At 36.2% G+C, this 22,183-nt stretch overlaps 1 protein-coding gene across 1 annotated transcript in view; it reads right to left on the bottom strand.

Annotated features, from left to right (window-relative positions):
- Positions 1–22,183, bottom strand: part of oca2 (oculocutaneous albinism II) — a 118,397-nt gene that overhangs the window by 24,903 nt on the left and 71,311 nt on the right. Inside the window, exons 16-22 of the mRNA XM_077198436.1 lie at positions 21,835–21,892; positions 20,908–21,016; positions 10,625–10,752; positions 9,633–9,692; positions 7,968–8,072; positions 4,200–4,293; positions 2,515–2,608 (exon numbers count right to left, since the gene is read on the bottom strand). Coding sequence (XP_077054551.1) covers positions 2,515–2,608; positions 4,200–4,293; positions 7,968–8,072; positions 9,633–9,692; positions 10,625–10,752; positions 20,908–21,016; positions 21,835–21,892 — 648 coding nt within the window. The remainder of the gene's footprint in view (positions 1–2,514; positions 2,609–4,199; positions 4,294–7,967; positions 8,073–9,632; positions 9,693–10,624; positions 10,753–20,907; positions 21,017–21,834; positions 21,893–22,183) is intronic.

Raw genomic sequence — 22,183 nt, forward strand, 5'->3', positions numbered from 1 at the left:
ATTGTACAATAGTATAAAATAAATAGAACAATAAATAAGAACATTTGTATGCTCATGAAAATAAGATATTTTGAACATTCTGTCCAGACAAGCAGGGACATTTAAGCAGGATGTAACATATATGCTAACATATAAACTCAGTCTGTGGATCATTTTTGTTGTAAAAGTGTATTGTGATTGTCAAAACATTTGGTAACTAAACAAAATTCTGTTAAGTTTAGTGACAACATGTTACAATGTTTACATGGTACAATGACTTGTTGGCTACTGATTTTATTATTGCTTGACACAAATTTCATGATTTCAATTCAAATCTTGTGATTTGATTCCGATCTTGATTCAATATCGATTCATTTGGATGAATATTAGGTAGCCTAACAGTAGCTGCACGTACATTTTTGTCATGAAAAAAGAAAATCTCGCCTAATGCTAATTATTATTAAAGGTTAAGAATAACAACTCAACTTAAATATAGTGTGGTTTTTACTAGGCTATAATAACAACGTTACAATATTTTAATGATAAGTAAAAATATAATAAATATTTAATATAGTGCACATATTTAGCAAAATACTCCTCTCTCTATATAATTTGTCTAGCCAACTTACGTGCTATCAAATGGCTTTCCTGACGTAAATGTAACGTTATGTGACATGTTCTCCAGCTGTTTTAATTGACCTTTTTCTGCGGTTGAAAAAAAAAGCACTGATTGATCAATATTATGTATGAGGCATAACCATTTCGGTATGTTGTACTGTATCTTTCAACACACCTATTGTTCATTTGTGTTTGTTTACTATTAACTAGTAGTAAAGAGTAAGAGATGTCCGGTTCATGACCACGATCTGTCACGTCACATTTACAAGCGTCAAAAAGCTATTGTTTGAATTTCGTAATAAAATTGACAGAATCTGAGAGCTGATGATTTGTTTTATATCAAAAGTAACCTGCTCTGTCTAGTCTATCGGTATCAGTGTCCTGTTTGCTTCGCGATTTTTCTCTGCGTGAGAAAATGGATGTGTGGCGTGTGAAAAGTGTCAATTACGTCAGTCTCACGCTGAATGAGTGAGAGTTGGCATCCCTGCTCTCTCTGCTCAGTGTCGGTTATCTTATAGCCAAAATATGACCATATAACAGAGGTAGAATTTTTTCAGGCCACCAGTTCAGTGCCTGTCGGCTCGGCATCCATCTTCATCTGTTCTCCACTCTGCACACCGGAAAAAGTCTCATCGTGACCATACGCACCACACGTGCCACTGCCTAAACTGAAACTGACTGGTCTTCTTTTTATTAGCGGTGTAGAAAATGGGCAAACCGCTATCGGAGAGAATGGGTTGTCATGTCCACACATGCATTTATTTATTTCAAAAAATCGCAGCATTTTGCGTCATATAATCGCATTGGCTTAACATCGCGATTGCGATATGATTAATCGTGCAGCACTAACAGCAACAAATTATATTAATACAGTGGACTTACAAGAAAGTCTAGTTGCATGCTCAGTCGACAGACACTGGTAGCGACAATAAGTAAACAAAGTAAAGTAGCCAATAAGTTATTTACATATAATCAGATCAGAATTTTGCATACAAGCTACAGTTTTCATCTCTCTGTCCAAGTATACAAGGCGCAACAGCTAATCAAATATATTTAAAGGATTAAATAGTCGCCTGTGTTTTTCAGAGCAAGCGCATAATTGCAAGACCAACTATAATGTGATACAAATGTATGCATGCTAGACAAAGCTGAACTACAAATTGCATTATCTCAGTCCTGTTAGTCCGAAAGTATGATTTCAGTAAGACTAAAGCATTTAAATGACATAACATTTACATAAATGAGAAGCTTGTGTTGGGTGCCATTTTGATTGTAACTTACGGTTCTGTTGTTCTCTTTGTGATTTTGATATTGCTCTACTTTTAAACGGTGTATTTTATAATGTGAAGACTAGAGAAGGGAGAACATAACCAGAAGCAGCTGCTTGATAACAGTGTGTCAGAGTTTGCCCTGAAACAGACCTCCTAAGTGTCACTTAAGCTACCACTAGCCAACAGCTTTCCCTGAAGAGTGAGAGTACTGTACATGAAAGGCTATAAACATTTGGATATAAAGCTAGGGGATTGACTCTTGCACTAGAGCATGCTTGGGTAATTTTAGCAATCTGTTAGCAATGCTAGTTTTGACAAAGAGTAACATTTTTATTCCTGTAAGAGTCGGGTGCTCATTGAAGCTTTTTCTGGCTAAGAACTGCCCACTTAAAAAGAAACAGACAACCTGACCAAAATGTCAAGCAAGCAATCTTAAGAGTCATGTGAAATGGATTATACAGAATGAATAGACAGGCATTACAAAATTTAAGAAAACAATGGCATGACTTGTCTCTTTAAAAGACACCAAAAACAGCAGAAAATGTGTGCACAATTTGAGATCAATTTCCTACCACAGTTGGGCACAAAAGACTCTCTATTTTTAATAAAACCTGTGGACGAATACATTTGTGCTCAATATAAATACCTGAAGAACTCCATGAAGGAAAATCCATAGCCATGCTGTTCAGCAATCCCAGCACACACTACATTAGCAGATGCTCCAATCAGTGTCCCATTTCCTTTCATAGAAAGAGAAGGGAAAAAAAAGAATGACTATCTTGGATAACTCCGATAGCCTGAATAAACATAGACATACTGTGAATTTGTAAATATTTAAATAGCACTACATGTCCTCTACAAACACAGCACTGCACAATCATGGATCTTTAAAAATGAATATTAGAATTTATTTGGAGCCAATGTGCACAGCAGATTTTATATGCTGATTGCAATTTAAAGTTTTCCACTGTGCAATCACTCCTGTTAGAGTATCAGCCACGAAATGACCTTCAGTGCTAAATTGCAGAGGTGATTAAGCAAGGGTTATTTTTTGTAGTACCTCCTTTGGTAATGCAAGGCACAAAGAGGGACTTCTGTCCAAACTCAAATCACAGGCATAATAGTTTTCTGATGAAGGACAGAGGTCTTCAATTCATCAATAGCATGTCTAAAAGTTTTTACTCTGGAGTTTCTAGACGTGTTCTTCAATTCATTGTCCTGCCTCTGATCCAAATGCCTTCATCAGTTGTAGTACGGGGGAGATTCACAGACATTTAATCCCACACCTCAATCTCATAAGACTTGCAAAACTGTGATGAAACTGCCAGTGTGATGTGCCTTTAGCATATGGGAAGCTTCTGTTTTAGACTCTGGTCATGTAATTTACATTCCTTTATCGTTCAAATGCCTTTTCTATTTTGTCTTGGATTGTAAGTGAAGAAAGTCCATTATACATATATATACATATATATACATATATATATATATATATATATATATATATATATATATATATATATATATATATACACTGTTAACTTTGATCATCTAAGCAGGGTTTGAAACAATCATAATTGCATGATAATTTATTATTTAAATGTATATTTTACATAAATTACAACATAATGTAAGACAATAAAAAGGACAACAAAAAATGTAGGTTAATATGAAGGCTCTTGATTCTTTCACAAAAGTATTGCCAACACATTTTCAGTTTAATTCCTAAATGTCTTATAGGGGTTGAAGTTTCTAAAGGCAGTTTACAGCCATCAATTTCCTAAAGGACATATTTCTTAAAGTGTGTTTTTTGGCCTTGTAGAAGAATGGTCTTTATATGTAATGTTCACATTTTAAAAGATGTCCATGTGACAACAAAACCAGAAGCCTGCCTTGCATTCCATGGATCGATACTAGAGCTAACACATCTCCGGTGATTAGACTGTAGGTCTGCCACAACTCTCTCCGTGTCCTTAGAGCCAAACAGGCAATGAGGCATTTTCAGATAGCCTTGTAAGCATACGACATTCGTAAATGTAGAACAATCTATTAAGCTCTCTTGTGCTTTGAAAGCAAGTGGCATTGAAAAACTACAGCTTATTAGGGATGGCACGATGTAATAAAATAAGACCTGTTTTCTGATTTGAAAGTATTAATTACTAGCATAAAATAGTAAGGTATATATCACAGAAAAAGTCATTGCGAAGTAGTTACTTATTTGCTTAGAGAAGGTGGCTTGCAATTCAAATGAAATTCTACGAAGGGTGTCTTCTAAAGTATGTACAATAGTATGTAATATATATATATAATGCAGGGGGGGAAAATTTAACTGACCTCCAAGGCAAGCTCCCATAGCCAATGCAAAAATGAGAGGTTTGACTGGCAGGTTGACATCGGCATCTTGACTGAGGTCTATAAGCACAGGAATCTATGGGGGTGGAAACAAAATTAGATGATGGATGGATGGATGGACAAAAGGCACGAATAACCTGATCTCAATTCTCATAGGCAATGTACATGAAGACTGAACAATTAAGCAATGCCTATTACAAACAGTCATCTGTCAAAAACTAAGCATTGTAAATGCCAGGGTCATAAAGAGTGTTATATTCAACAATTTTGACAACCGTTCAACCTATTAGCAGATTGAGTCATATTCTACTACTGCACAAGTCAACAAGAAAATCAATAGTGGATGACATTAGATGTGTTCCCCCTTTTTCCTCTCTTTCTGCACAGACACACAGTTTGAAAAAAAAAACAGCAAATGAAAACCTCATGAAACAGCATGTATGAACCAAGCGTCACTGCACTGGCCCAGGCATGAAATCTACACAGATATAAACAAGACAAAAATACTTATGGCTCCACAATGGCTAGAGATATCAGTATTTATCATGAACATATAACTAAAGAAGCAGAGAATGCATCCCTGTGGTGACAACAAGAAGCACGCATGCATCCATTTCTCATAAGCATTCGATCTACCAGTGTAGCTTAATTTAAAGATTGCATATTTGCAGAAAATGACTTCTGCCTCGAAGATTTCAGTGTGTAGCCACTTGTCTGCTACACGCTGGCCTCCCAGCTAACAGCGGCTTCAGCTGCAATCGACTTGAATAAATTACACAGCACAACTGTGATTACATTTTCTACTACATTTGCCATCCGGTTCATTCAGCTGTGGCATCGCCACCGTGGAGGAGGGCACCGGGAGCCAAAGCAACCATACACTTGTGCTGACAAGAAAATAGCAGTTTTATGTTTGCAGTGGAGCGCAAATAGCAAATTTTAATCTGTGTAGAAAATCCTAACTTGACACAGGTGGCATAGAAACATTTTCGCAGATCTCAAACATGATCTCTGTAATCATAACTCATATTAGCCTATTTATTATACATAAAACAGCTGTTTGATAATTAATGTGGATTAAACTTTCATTAAGTTGTCTACACAGGAACAGCCAGGGGACATTTCTTCTTTTTTACACATGTGAAGAGATAAGTTTTATATCTAAGGGATAATGTACAGCCAGACAGGTTTAAATCAAAATGTAACCCTCAACAGAGCAATCACAACCATAAGGATAGGTGCATTGTATTGTATGCATCACCTTGAAGAGGTTTTTTGTTGTTGTTGTTGTTGTTGTAATAACTGACTCTATAAGCAAATAAATGGGAAACATTTATATTGATATATACACAACCATTCAATAATTTGTCATCAATTTTATTCAGCAAGAGCGTTTAATTTATCAAAAGTGACAGTAAAGGCTTTTATACTGTTACAAAAAAAAATGAATGAAATTTTTTTTACAAAAATTTTTTCCAAATAAATGCTCTTTGAACTTTCTATCCATCAAAGAATCCTGAAAAATGTATCATGGTTTCTACAAAAATCTTAAGCAGCACAACTGTTTTTAACATTGATAACAATATGAAATGTTTCCTGAGACCCAAATCAGCATATTTGATTTCTGAAGACATATAATACTGAAGAAAATTCCAGGAATAAATTACATTTGAAAATATTTTAAAATAGAATTTTCACAATATTACTGTTTTACTGTGTTTTCGATCAAATAAATCCATCTTACTGACCCAAAACTTTTTAAATGTAGTGTATTAATAATGAAATATGAAATTATTTTATAACCTGAGAAAAAAGAGAGACTGGAGCGATACAAGAGACTTGGAGAAGATTAGTGGCGAGGGACAGTGGTAAAATTTACAAAACAAAAGTGGTTTAAATTGTTTTGCATAATGACCAAATATATATTATTTGTATATATAATTAATTGTAATCAGTCAGATGTGGATGTCAGTGATTGTGTCACGATTAAAAATGTATAGAATACTCAAACTGAACACATTGTGTCTTATATGTGGACCTAGACATGACGAGCACATGAAGGCCAATTTAAAATTGCTTTTTGGGGCATATGGACTCCATATAATACAATTTAAAATTCTGACCACAGAAATGCACAGACATTTGCTGTTTAGACCAGCATGCAATTCCACGCCGCTATATTCTAGTTAGTGCTGGTTTTCAGCAAAACATTGTCTTTCTAATGAAGCTGGTTGATCAAATGAGTTAGTTCACCCAAGAATGAATTTTTGTGTCATTATTTACTCACCCTCGTGTCGTTCCAAACCCGTAAGACCTTCGTTGCAATGACGTTGCTGCCTATGGGTGGGACAGAAAGCTCTTGGATTTCATCAAAAATATTTTAATTTGTGTTCCGAAGATGAATGAAGGTCTTACGGGTTTGAAACGACATGAGGGAGAGTAATTAATGACAGAATTTTCATTTTTGCGTGAGCTACCCTTTTAAAAGTGATGAGTACTGATATTTAACAGTAATCAGACATTTTGGTTAAGCTAGTTATGAGGTCTGATTGACCATACCAGCATCCATACCACTTTTCAAGAGGCCAGTTCAAAATAACTGAATACATGCTGATTTTTGTTGTTGGTGGAGTTCGAAACAGGCACATTGTGTGCTCAACAGAAGTGAAGTGTGTGTCTAACTGAATGGCCTTTTTGGATTCAAATTGTTACAGGGCACTGCTGAGACGTTTTTTCTGTATTTATACAGTGACGAGTCCTGCAAAATCAATGCGATCCATTACCACCACAGGTGTATGCTGAGCTCAAGTCCATTTCACCCTCTTTATCTCTTCTTTTTTGACAAAGCGAAAGAAAGAGACAGACATTGAGAAAGAGAATGAGACAAAATAAGAGAGCTCCTGGTCAACCAGTGGTCAACTAGTCCAACAACCGACTAGTCGAACAGTAAGACCTATATGTAAACACTCCTAAGAAGCATATATAATCTTGGTCAGATTAACAGGCTAATTAAAGTAATCAACTAGTCTTTCAGGCAACCCAACCACTAGTTTTAAAAATATGTAGTTTTGCACATCCCTACTACACATGAGAGACGAGACAAAGAGAGAATGCAAGTAAGAAAAAAGGGCGAAATAGACAGATCAAATGAAACGTGTGGAAAATGCTGGAGAAGGAGGAAATGAAAAGGCTTTTGAAATGCTAAGTGATTTCTGGAGTGACTTGTCTCTTCATCTGCCCTGCATTCTTCCCTTCTGCTCATTTGGCAGTGAACGATTGGCAGCACAGCTCTGTCTGTTACCAGCACGTGTTCCTTCATGATACACATGATTCACATGATTCATGCGCTGCTCTAATAGCACATCATCACTCACTATACTGTTCCTCACACGTATAGAGAATAAGATGCACTATTTTCACCTATTTGTCAACAGAACATGGGCAGTTGACACGACATGTCAAGCAGTGATGGCAGTGTCCTGCAGCGTGACATGCTCTAAAACTATTTGAAAAACATATTTCTAATTCGTTTATAAACAGCTCGTCTTCTACATTGGGCAAATATTGTTAAGAAATACTGGAATGTTGCACATTTAACTTTGTTTGCAGGGGTTAAATTGAATGTGCTGATGCAACCTTAAAAAAAAAAAAGTTAAATATAATGGAGAAGATAGTGTGATTTTAGAGCTAGTTTTGTCTTATCTTTGTGTTTGTGTGCAAATGATATGACGGAGTGCGTGTGGTCCTTACCATAGTGGCAGTGAAGGGAATGTTGTCTATAAGAGAGGAGGCCAGCGCTGAGACCCACATGACCAAAATGATGGCGATGGCCAACCGCTCATCCTCTGGCACTGCCTGGGAGAGAAGATAACAATAAAATAAGTCACAACCAAACACACACATACACAAGCCCTGTCTCTCTGTCAGTCTCAAGGTCTATAGATGCCAACACAAAGGGGGGAGGCTTGCAGACAATGTGTTCATGACACAGTCACATTGAATTCATTATTTCACAGTCTGTTGCTTTCATAAACCAAAACACAACACCACACATGTACACGAGCAGAAATAAAAACACTTTCTAACCATATGCCTGTATTTCATCCCAATATTATATGTAAAAAAGCACCGTAGCTTTTTATATGCATGTACGAACGCTGTTGATTAGAACATGGTTTTATTTCAGTAATTTCCCCACTGTTCTTCTCTATGGTAGTTTATCTACTGTACATGGTCAGATTTTAGGGGTTCTGGTGCTGATGATTGGATTGAATGCATGAGAGCTCCACAGCAGCACCTGTCACGAATAATTACAGTGATTGTAAAAGGCCCACACACCAAACACAAGCTGACGGGTCTATCAGAGTGTGATCGCCAGCCAGACAAAGCTGGACACTTCCAGGCCTGTGGAAATCTCTCTACTTATGACTTAACACAGCCCCACTACTGGATCAAAGCCAGCCACATTATTTAATGAGTTTCATTTGGCCGGTTTACAGTGTTTTATATGTGTGGAAACATGTGCTCTTAGAATTATGGTGTACGAACTCTATGGGGGAAAAAAAACTATAGTGTACAACAGTGCCTGCCCACTTTTTCAGGGGCCTTGGATTTTTCCTATTTATTCCTTTCTATTCATCACATCATTATAAACTTTAATTTGAAGCAAACATGTATTTGGAAATCAGACAAAAAACAAAAGGTACAAGACTATGAATTTAACATCTTCAATGACGGAAAGAAAAACAAAACCTTGAAGCATCGCAAATGAAAATCGAACTAAAAACAATGGAGAATTAAAAAACTATTTATTTAAAACAATACAGAAGTATAAAACTATTTATTTAAAGATGATGATATTTTATGTTCATTGCAAAATATGTACATATACACAAACATGTTCAAATATATGAACAAATACTTAAAAAATTAGGAAGACAGAATCTATTATGTCATTTGCGGTGCTTCATGGGAGAGGGCAGATTCCTTTGTTGCGATTTGCTTGTGATTCTCTGATTGGTGGAGTTTTCTTTGCAGATATTTGCATGTGATTTTAAATCTCACAAAGCGACTTATTTCTCAATATGTGGTTTTAGAGTATCTTGCAACTGCAGCTTTGTTTCTCATAACTGTGACTTTGGATTTAGAGCAGATTTATCACATTGCAACTGCAAAATATAATCGCAAGTGGTCACAGGAGTCATGTTACTTCCAACATGTAAACATGTTTCACCTTCCCACTTGTGATCGTACACCCAAGATATAACATGATTTTTTTGGATAGGTTTTGTGCTGATTTGCATAACTCATTTGGTGAGTTGAGCACCAAAGATACACAGACAGCCCCTGCAAATATAAATTCTTAGTGAAATCCCCCCCCAAAGAGTATTAAATATTTCTGGAGCAAATACTCACTTTTATCAACACTGCTGTCTGCTCCCCAATGTAGTCGATGAGCTGCAGCTGGGCTAAGGCCTTAAAACACACCAAAGAGAAAATCAAGCCATAGACCAAAAAACCAAAACAACAATCTGACAGTCCTGATTTTCCATCTTTTAAACAATGGTAGTGTAAAATCAAAATTCATCTATTTTTTGTCTAGCTGCTTGCGGTGCACAATATTATAAGTGATTGTGAATGTTGGCTCTGCTTTAGAGGGCAAACAGTTTATCTTGGAGAAGCATTAAGCTCCCCACTGGGCCCAAGGGGTGGTCTTCCCTGTGTGAATACTCGCTTCCTTACAAAACAAAGGATTAAACCAACACAAACAGCAAACCCAGCATTTATGCTGCTGACATGATAACTTTTCCCTTACTCAGACTCCCAATCTCTAAGTCACCCTCTTTCTCTCTCTTTAGTTAAGAATGTGATAGATAAAAATAAACATAACAACACACTATTATATACCCTATTAAATATTTATTTATTTTGTCTATTTCATCACAATGCACTTGAAATATTTAGTCTTTTATAACTTTGCACTTTTTTCCCTCTTAGGCTTATGCTCAGGTTTGTAAAAAAAAGATCAAATTTAGAAAAAGAAATGTATTTAATAAAAAAGATTAAAATTTAAAATATATATTACATTTAAAAGAAAAATAATAATTTTTCTTACATTAATTGTGCAAATTAACTTTTTTTGGAGATTTTGGTAGCAATTAAATCATTTGATTGATTGATTGATTGATTGATTGATTGATTTAGGTTGCATTTAAAACTCTCAACGCACGTTTGATATGAACATGACAGGACAAGCATGGAAAACACAACATTAACCCAACTAAACTGGTCTTTTCAGCTTTGTAAACAATGACTAGTCTGTGATGTAATACATGACAGAACACTGGGATATGTGGGCGTTTGTGTTTTTAAGCATGTCTGTGTGCAGTTCGTGAGCATTACCATACCTCCATAAGCACAAAAAGAGCAGCAAAGAACAACAGGGTGGCCCATTCCACTCTGTGAAGTATGATCTCAAAGTCTTGAATGTCAGCCAGCACCAGTAACCACAGAGCCCCCAAGATAGCGATCCAACCTGAGGGACAGAACAGTACATCAAGCCAAGATCACTGGAAAAGAACCGAGAACACTTTGAACACAACTGCAATTTTATTTCCTGTTGTAGCACGTAAAGGATTTAAGATAATGGAATCCTGGAAAACAGCCGACCGGTAGTTAATGCAATGCATCAATCATATGTTATCCCTCTATCTATCTTGCCTTCCCATGACCACAAACACATTCTCATCATCCAACCACAGAGGCCCTAAATCTGTTATTCCACTCACACAAAACCTCAGTCAGCGGGAGAGAAACCAAACAGCGGCATTCAATTAGAAACACAGTCCAGCCACCTCACAAACAGACTCATAAACGCTCTGCACATCGATATACTGACACCACAGGAAATTCTGCAACGCCACAATGGACTATGGGTTGTCAGGGTGTAAGAATAATAGGCCTAAGCCAGTTACTGGATTGTCTTCATTAAAGGCTTCTGTGATGTGTTCAACAATGATCTTATTACCTCAGTCTAAATAAACGATGGGAATCGCAACTACAACAGAACAGAACATAAATGTGGCAGTTTCCTTTCCTTTACTATCAATGTTGAAAAAAGTTGTGCTACTTAATATCTTTGTGGAAAGCATGATACTTTTTTTAGATTCTTTGATGAATAGAAAATGTAAAAGATAGTTTGGTCCAAAAATGTGTCAGTGGGTTTCGGTGGGAATTTTAATGTAAATATTTTTCGAAATATTTCCTTTTGAAACAATTTTTTTTAAATTATATATTTCTGTGTTTTCCATAGAATAAATAAAAAAACTAGAGGTTTAGAATAACATGAGGGTGAGTAACTTTAAGTTCAACAGTAAATACCCAAGCAAAAAAAGTGTCAACTTCTGTACCACTGTTTATTTTAATCCACTCAGATCTTATTGTGATATCAATCTGAAAAAGTTACCAAGAATGACGGTGAAATTAAAAAGGACATTAACTATGATTGTGTAAATAATTATTGCCACACATTTTACTTCTGATTAGCTGATGTACCGTTTCCCAGACGCCTCTTGGAATAAAAACATGCAGCATGTCTGGAACAAAATGTACGAGTCACTAAAGCGAGACTGATAATACTGCAGGACGTGGGCCAGTGTTATTCTGCTACATCACATGCGGTGGTGGAAGTCCATCATAATAAGCATGCCATTTAGAGATCAGAACTGTGCTCAAGTAATGTGTCACATGTCAGCTTTTGACCTTAATAGACTATAATAGCCACAGAAAAGCAGGCTTTATTCTGGACCTGCATATTACATGCAACTGTTTGACGTTGAACATAAAAAATAAAATAAAAAGACTTGCTGCAAATGTTACAACAAACGAACAGAAGCCATTAGTGCAGTTAATGAATGCTTACATACTGGGAGAAACATTTACAAGCAGTAAGATCAGATTTTGAAACGTATTTAAGTGCAGGTAGTAGATTATCATCTCTGGGTTGTGTTTTACCGGAGCAACCATGAAGAGTACATTCATTATACAACAGCATCCAGGTAAAATGGTTCCTGGAAATAGTAGTCCCCAGTACACTGTTCTTCATAATTTACCAAGACAAAGCAGTTCAAGGGAAAATTTCATTTCTTGTTATTTGGCATTTATTTGTTAGTGCAGTATTGATATTTCCATTGAATATTACTCCTCAATGTACAAAGAATAAAAATATGAGAGCTTGAACAGTGGATGGTGTTTGATTGGTGTGGTGTATATGAGTGCATTTGGGCCTTGATTTAAAAACAGGAACACGTAGTGTGTACTCTGAGGAGTTCAGTCCTTGAAACAGCATGTGTTGAACAGGTGGTCACATACAAACTATCAAAGCTTTGGGGTCGAAATTAGATTTTTATAACGACACAGGGCCTTTGTCTGGTGGACAGTCAGAAACCAGGTCTTGTGACCACCAAGGGGTTCAATGGAAGTGGTTCTCAACTGGTGCGCCACAATCAAAAAAAATTATGGGGAAAAAATGCTGAATAAAAAGAAAAACTCCCTTTGGAGTGGATTTTGTGCTTTGTAACTTTGCAGACCTTTTTCAAGCTCAAACAGCAACATTACACACTAAAAAAAAGTTGAAAATGTAAAAAACACAATATCTTTAAGACAGTTGATTATTATTTTTAAAAGTTGATAAACAAGAACTTTTTGGGGTCGCCAACATGATGTTCATGGTAAACGACCATGAAAAGATATTTAGGCGTACTTCTGTGACTGACCCGATCAAAGCTAAAAACTACAACTCCCAAATGCCCTTAGACGTATAGATATAAAAAATACATAGAAGTCCTATTGGCCGCTTTGGAACGTTGCTGCGATACGTCAACGCGTCCGCCATATTGCTGAGGGCAAGACTGTGCTGTAAACAAATGCAAGTAAACGGATGAGCTGTGGTTTTTCTGGATAAAAACAAAAATAACATTTAAATTTATCAACCGATTTCAGTGGTTTGGATGTGGTGTACAAAAAGTTCCATCTCTAGTTATTTAAAATCTTGATAGTTAGATTAATAAAATATTTTTTTTAATAAGGAATTGTCAAAGTTCAGGCTTGTCATGTATTTGGCTTTTTATTCTTGGATAAGAATTGTGAAGACCTCCATACCGAGATATAATTTAATTTTCACATTAAATGAAATAAAGTTTTCTTATTGTGGAAAAAGCATTTTCGGTCTTTAATCCGATTTTAGCTTTTCTTGCGCTTAGAACTGACCGCCATTGAGAAAATGAAACAAATCGGCAAATAAAAATCACACCGGCAGGCTGCTTTCTGTATTTTTATAGCACTAACATGATAGATATTTAAAGATAGATACTCCAAATATACAATAACAAAGATAACTGATGGATCCTTTATGGTAATACATATGATATGGTACAACTACAGTGCAATGCAAATAGTAAATAAGATCAAGTGAGAAGTAATATTAAATAGTTTAGGGTATAGTCAATAAAATAAACAAACAGTATACAGCAAATAAAATAGTATTGAATAGTATAATTATATAATATCATAAGTACAATAATATAATAATAAAATATTGATAATAGCATATAGTTTATGTATAATACTATAATAATAGCAATAGAATATGAAATATCAATTACAGAATATAGACATTAAAAAATAATAAGTAATAGTGACTAGTGAATAGTACAATAATTTAACAGCATAATAGATTGATAATCGCAAGTGGTATAATAGCAAATGCAATGTAATATCAATTGCAGAATAATATAGACAATAATAAAAACAGGAAATAAAATAGTGACTAGTACCTACCCGAAATGAGTACTTGTCGCTATGACATCGCTAGGTTTTTTAGTTAGACAGACTCCGGTGGCCAACTAACATTTCTATTACTAATTATATAATGACCAAATACAACCAGAAAGAAATGTTCAGTCTTGCTTGTGAAAGGTAATTCCCGGAAACCAGTTTTCAATTGTGCAAGGATTTGTACAAGCAGCACACGAAGCAGGCATTTTTCTCAATTCCCGTTATGAGAGTTATGGGAAAACATCCCTCCGCAAAAAAACGGCGCAGTTGACGTACGATCCAGCGGCCAATAGGGCGTCTATGTATTTATTATGTCTTTGCTTACACGTATGTTACGTATCAACTGTGACGTTTCACACTGCGATTGGTTGCTTTTAATGCCAGTCAACCAAGCGGTGCGAAAACATATTGAGATGACTGTGGCATGGAAATTGTCTTATGTTGGGACGAAGAGCATCACATATTACTTTAAAAGTTCTGTCTCAAATAAGGCAAAACAGAGTAGCTTCGAGCTAAAAGAACAAGACGTTGAACATGAACTAGATGTTGGTGCTGTTGTTCCTTGTAAGAAGCAGAAGATATCAGTGACAGGTAACGTTTTCCAAAAAGAATGGCTAGACTCTTTTCCGTGGATACAATACGAGCAAGATAAAGATGTTATGCTGTGCAAATACTGCAAAGAAGCCAGTGCAGAATTAGCAGGGCCAACAATGTTTATGTGCGGACATTCACACTTCAAGCGAAAATCGATAGTGAAGCACGGCAATTCCATGCGTCATTTACGCTGCAGGGACATATTCATTAACAGGTCGCAACCTAATAATCCCCGTACAATTCAGGCAGCCGCTAACAGGCAAATTAGCCTTACAAACGCAGAAGCTTTCCGACAACTAAAAATCAAATTCAACACTGCATACATGATAGTGAAAGAAGAGATCCCATTCACGAAATTTGGGCCATTAATTTTACTTCAGAAGAAAAACTGTGTGGATTTCAACCCTACGTACGACAACATTAGTTGTGTTCAGCAGTGAGTGCAGATGTCAATTTGGAGCTTTTTATAAGGACAGTTCACTCAAAAATGAAAATTCTGTTATCATTTAATATATTATTAATTTATTATCATTCTTTAATCTTCAGAACACACTTGAAGGTATTTTTTAATATTATGGGTGTATAGCGACATTTGGGTTTGTAAATGGCAGAATTTTTATTTGTTGGTGACTGTCCTTTCAAATACATTTGAGGACTACACTTCAGCGTCTTTGCATTTTGTATTTGTGCATATGAAATGTATGAATTTATGCATGTTTTTTGTGTTTTCTGAGGACAGCCAGTGTAATTGTTCCCCTTCATCAGCTCACTACTACGTAACTCAGAAGTGATTCTGACGAATGGGGATCGCTTGCGAGAGCCGATCTACTTCGAGTTAAACTAAACGAGCCAATGCACATTGGCAGGCGATAATTGCACCAGCTGCTGTGAATCGCGGCGCGAGCATATAATGAGCAGCAGGTGCGTCGCATCCCTGTTCTTTCGCTTCGGAGCAGACGGTGAATGCTGTTCCTGTTCTGCAATCTTATCTGAGAGTGTTTTAACTTCAAAAGACGAGTCTGCTTCTTCAGGAGAATGCCTCTTTCAAGCTGGTGTTGGTGTTACAGTGCAGACAGCGCTGGCCACAATCTCACAGAGAGCAAAACAGCTGTTTTCAGAGCTCAGAATGTTGCGCCTTCAAGTCTGAAGGCGCAACATTCTGTCTGAAGGCTGGCCATTTTGGCACAGCTCAGAATGGCCACCCTACAAGTCTGTGGAAGTCAAAACACACAATGCACGAGGGTAGTTCTGAGTCGGGGTTGAGCTGCGCATAGTGACTGACCGTGGTTTAAGTCACAGATGGTAACCGTCGTTCCCCAAGGAGGGAACAGAGATGTAAGCCCCCTCGCCACAATTGCTGAGCTTACGCTGTACGGCCGAGTCACAGGTCCGGCTCCTCAGCGGAAAAACAAGGATGCGACGCACCTTCTGCTCATTATATGCCCGTGCCGCGATGCACAGCAGCTGGTGCAATTATCGCATGCCAATGTGCATTGGCTCGTTTAGTTTCACTCGAAGTAGATAGGCTCTCGCAAGCGATCCTCATTCTTCAGAATCACTTCTGAATTGCGTCTCCTCCGGGAACAAGGGTTACCGTACATGACCGAGAAGTTTTTCTAAAAATACTACATGTTTTTTTTTGTATTAAAGGTAAACTTCTGTCACACGCTATGTTTCTGAATTCTCTTTTCTCATGCTCTCCATACTTGTGCTTGTTATATGTGGCACAGTTATATTGTGTCATTTAAGGAAAAAAAAACTTTCAATTCTATGTGCTCCTAAATTTTGTACTGTGCTCCTAAATGTTTTTTTTTTTATTAGGAGCACAAGTGCTCCTAATAAAAAAAGTTACCGTAGAGCCCTGAAACCGTTATTATACAAGCTTCCCTCATTTAGCACAAAACACCACATGCATGCACACATGCTTTGGGATTATGACCAACCCTGGTCAGTAAATGCTGCAACAAACCGATATGCTATAAATCATATCGGGGACAGTGCTTCCAATTCAAGCAAAATTTGATTAAACAGGTGAGTGCTGGAGATTGCCTGTGGGAAATCATTTAATAAGGGATGAGAAGGACGAACAGAAGAAGAGTCAAAGAAGACAGGAAGAGAAAGAACAGAAAAAGACAGAGAAGGATTCTGATACAGTCACAGAGGAAACAGATGTATTTGTGGTGGAGAAATTATTGGTAACAATGGTTTGATCATGAAATGCAATGTTGTTGGGAATATCCAAATGATGGAAGACAGTTTTGTAACTAGTTATGGGAATCTCCAAGTCTATTAATAAAAAAAAATTTGGACCCACTTTATATTAAGTGGCTTTAAGTATTATGTACTTACATTGAAAAATATGTACAATGTTCTTATTGTGTTCATGTTGTATTGTAAACCACTTTTGCTGCTATTGAGATGTGATACTGTTAAGGTTAGGGTCAGGTGTGGTGGTATGGGTAGGTTTAAGGGTGGGTTAAGGTGTACGGGAAGGGTCAACAGTGTAATTACAAATGTAATTACATACATTAATTACAGCTGCAATTACATGCAGGTATATTCAAAATATAAGTACAACGTAAAACATGTATGTACACAATAAGTCCATTGTATCAAATTATTAGTTTCAATGTAAGTCCATAGTACTTAAAGCCAATTAATATAAAGTGGGACCAAAAATTTAAATGTGAATTTTTGAAATCAAGATCCAATTTGTATACATAACTACTATGTAATACGAAGTTGAAATTAACTGTAAAAATAAGACTCTGACCCTCCCTGATGTAAAATGAAATCCACTATTCAAATATCTGTTATGCCCCTCATTTTTGGTTGATACCCTAAAGATAGATATTTTAAAATAATTGTAGTTCCAAAATTAAACTCCAATTTCCCATTAGAGTCTGAATATCCTCTCATCTAATGAAAACCCAGGAGAACGAAAATAATGAAGCTTTAATCTCTTTGAGACTGTGATTATAAAGTTTGTTTGGGTTCTCATAAGATTAGAATAGTCAATTGCACTAAAGGTGCAGTGTGTGTTTTTTAGCGGCATCTAGTGGTGAGGTTACGAATTGCAGCCAACAAAAGTTATGGTGGCCGACAGGAAAATATGTCATTGTCTGAGACAGCAGAGAATAGCTAGTTCAGCAATGAGGTTTCTTTGCAAGAATAAATTAAGAAATTATGTTTACTTAATTATTCAGTAAAACTATATGTTATTGCAAATATTATTGTTACTTGTTCGTCATTGTGTAAGTGTTTTATTCGCTGAACTAAGCTTGCTTCCTTGCACGAAGTGCAACATAGTAACGAAACGCGTTTGTCCGTTTAGGGCTACGGGAGAAACATGACGACACAATATGTCGACCTCCATAGAAGGGGGTGCCCGCGGTTATGGAGATATAAATGTCTCATTCTAAGGCAGTAAAAACATAACGGTTCATTATGCAAGGTCTTTATACACCACTGGAAAACATAGTTATGGATCTTATATTGCATTTCTGTCAATAGATCCTCAGAAATATTACACATTGCACCTTTAAGTAGAATTTGGGGTTAAATATAACATGAGGCATTTCATGAAAACTTTCATGTTAACTTTCACGTCAATAGGATACCATTAGTTTTTATCTCCAGAGAAAAGTAACAAAACATAAATAGCAATTCACCACCAGACAGACAAACAGACAGATCATCTGACTTTAAAACACTTTTTTTTTAGATAAAAGTGTCCTTTTCTCGAAGAGTAAATTATGTTCAACGATTTGGATGGCACAAACACATACAAACACTCGCACTGTAGTTGCTTGGTGTGAAATGATTCCCAGACTTCTTCCACACTGGCATTGGGACGGTTTTGTCACAACACAATCCAAAAAAAGTAACTTTTGATTTGCTTTCTGCTTCAGTGTTCCCCCACGGCATCCAACTGAAGATGGAGGAGGAATTGGGAGCCTTCAGCGGTGCACAGCACAAACAGAGCAGAAAAAAGAGAGAGAAAATGGCTCTGCAATTAAAAGAAGTTTGCTGAGAAACCTTGAAGGCTCATTCATCATACCCAAAACAACACAGGCATTCCAGCCCGTTGAGTGAGACACAAACACCACCTCATCATGTTCTTCTTTTTAAAGCAAATGTGTTTCCACAAGCACCCTTTTATGAAGAACCCTGTCTCTCTCAGGATGTTCCAGGAAGAAATGAGCTGGTGCGTGTTTTCTACTTTGATTAATCTTCCTCTGTTTCCTCATTCATTATTTGGTGGTACAGCTTTTGTACTGCCCAGGAGATAAATTATGTCTTATTTCTTAATTTAGTTATTTATAAATAAATGACTATATCAAGGGCTGAGATACATTAGTAATATTTAATATGCATGTGCTCCAGATCTTAAATTAAATGTTATCTAAAATAAATTAATAATACTTCAAAGTCACAGTACGGAAGAGTTTTTGGTTAAAAATGAACAAAACTCATTATGTGTACCTTCAGATGCATCACAACCCATGTTAAAAAGTAACATTGATGGTGTTAAAGAGGCCAAAGTTCCATAGTGCATCTTTAAACTCAAGACATACCTATAGACTAATAAAGCTGCTTTATTTAACATTGGAATGAACCAATCATGACTGACTACGAATAGGGTATTCCTCCCGTGCTAAATTACAATGTCCGATATTTCATAATACTGTATCCACTGCAATAGGTGTCAGTATATTCCGAGACAACGGTCAAATCAATAAGTATAACAACAAAAAAATGACTTAGTACAAATGTTGACCTCTAACCACATAACCAAATAATGATTAACAGAAGATTCTTAAATGAAATGTTGAATGATATATTCTATTATCCTTTTTATTAGATTTTAAGAGCATCTAAATATCTTTACCTTCAGAGTAAAGGCACACTGACTACTCATGAAATGTTTTCATGGACCTATAGAAATGACCTTTCAGAGCCTTTCTTTCTCTTAACACTCTTTGAGTGGCTTAAAATCGAGAAAACTCCCCAGATGCACTGTTACTGCTAATGTTGTTCATAGAAATGTGCTAATGTTCTCTAGTCAATTATAGAATAATCAAATTGTAATTACATAATTTTTCTGGGAAATGGATGGCCTTGGGGCCTAAGAATCACTTAATTGTCATGAATGTGCTTTTCGTAGGAAAGTTGTGTGGTGCTCTGTGAGCACAGTGCATCCTGTGTGCTTCATTGCTCTCCAGCAGGCGCACTGTATCCTCGCCCATGATTAAATAATCAATATCAAAGGTCAAACGGAGTGGTGATGTGACAACCTAATGAAAGTCTAATGACAGTCATTTGCAGTCCATGCTGGACGACCCTGGTTTTGATCAGGAACAGGAACTGAGAAGAATTTGAAAGTAGAACCACACTGTTTTTTGAAAATGGTAATGTACAGTGATTATTTTTGCGATCAGTGCCAAATAATTATGTACACAGCCGTGGAAAGGCAAAAAAAACTGATTTTGTATGTATTAAGAGATGCTCGTTTTGATCATTGTGTCATGTGTCATCCATCCATAAGATCAAACTGTCCACAAATGAGAATTGATTATCAATACACAATCAGACCGAACAATACAACAACATAAGAGAGCTATAAGGCAGGCATTTTCTGATTGAACAACTCGTAGTCACTAATAATGTTTGGTGAAGTTCTCAATTTCATTTCTATCATAAATTGACATCTCATTCACCGTGTAATAAACATGTCTATTAACCAGTTCGACAAAGCTAGAGCAAAAAGGATGGCTGTATGGCGGGAAGAAAAAAATTAAAACAGAAACAAAAGACTTATTTTGGGGTGAGTAATACTAGCTGTCTTATTTAATCTCACGCTACTCCATTGTTATTCGCTACTCCTTTGCATTTGTGTCTCTTTCTACATGGAAAGCCCAGCTGCAAACAATTACCACATCAACACATTGATGGATTTATACACGCACCAATTAGATCAAGGGAGGATGTGGCCAGCTTTATTAGAATAACATTTGTTTCTCTATTTTTATTCTATGAACCCTAATATAATGCTTATAAAATTAAATGTTTCCTATGTGGTAGAGGAATTGGCACATTTTTGATCATTTCCAAAATAGCAAAGTATTCTTGTGATTCCATTTCCTCTGCTCAAACAGAGAGGAAACAAGCCCTCATAATTAGATTGTGAGGCGTGTAAACAGCAGGGCCAGTTCAGCAATAGAAACAGAAATTTGTGTCCTTGTTTGTCTCTCTCTCTTACCCAAATCCAGATGTATGGCAGGAACAAAAGAATTCAGGAAGAACATACAGATGACCACCCCAAGGACAGTCAGACACTTGACCAGGAGGATTTTGTCAGTTATTCTGTGCTATAAAAGACCATGAAAGATACGTTTTAGAGACAAGACAGAAAGAAACATGTCTAATACCTATTATGCCCTCTAAGCCAGATATTACGGTGGGTTGAAATCCACAGGTCTGTTCAAATTGGATCGCTTATGGGAGTGAAAAAAACAAAAAAACAATGCTAAATTGCAAATATTATAATGCTAATAATATAATGGTATATAGTTAGCTTTTCAAGTGAAATTTTACAAGGGAAGAAATGCTGTGAAAGCACCTAGAAGCATCTTTTGTTTATGACCTCGAAGGTCATGTGTCCAACTAAACTCCAATAAATGGTATTTAATAAACAACATAACCCAGAGTACATTACATACAGATTTAACTTCAACAAGCCTAAAGATAAAGAGTCCTGACCACAATATGTTTCAGTGAATTATTGGCTACTAATCAAATATAAAACCACCAAATTTCAATTGATGTTTCGAAACCAAACTATAAACACTGTACACACTTCTGCAGTTGTTTATGCAATTACATTTTTTAAAATTTCCCTATTCAGTCAATGTTATGCTTATGCAGTTCATAGTAATATTATTACATTAATAAATGTCAATTTGTATGTAAATGTGTTAAGGACATTTTGTTTATTTTTGTACAAAATTAATGAATGAATGAACGAATGAATGAAAAATGTATTTATTTATTTATTTATTTGAGAACCAGTTATATAAACGCTTTACTCCACTGGAAGTTTCTTATCAATTAATAACATAACATCGGAAAGATAGGTCAGGGTTAGCAGAGAGGTACAACACTTAATCTTAATGCAGCCTTGTTTTACCTTTTTTTGCAGTTCTTGAATATTTTGCTCCCAGTTTTTGTCTTCCTGTGATATTTGCCTGTGAAAATAAAGGAATAAAACAGAATGGAGGGTGTTAATACATCCTTTCAGCCAGCATGGACACCTGCAAATGAGTAGAAGAGGTGACTTCATGTGGTCACCCCGAACCACAGCACTGGTTTCTACTCAGCATGTGAGGCTATAAATGGCTTTTGTGATCATTCTATCTCTCATCAAAGCAAACCACAAGCAACGCGAAATCACAAGCAGAACTAATCGCATTTCTTCAGTTAAAAGAAAAATTAAAAAAATAAGATACTGTTGAGAACAAAATTATTCTGCTTGATTA

This window comes from Siphateles boraxobius, unplaced genomic scaffold (assembly GCF_051911475.1).
Source record: "Siphateles boraxobius isolate OS27281-9 unplaced genomic scaffold, OSU_SipBor_1 41, whole genome shotgun sequence".
NCBI classification, from domain to species: domain Eukaryota; kingdom Metazoa; phylum Chordata; class Actinopteri; order Cypriniformes; family Leuciscidae; genus Siphateles; species Siphateles boraxobius.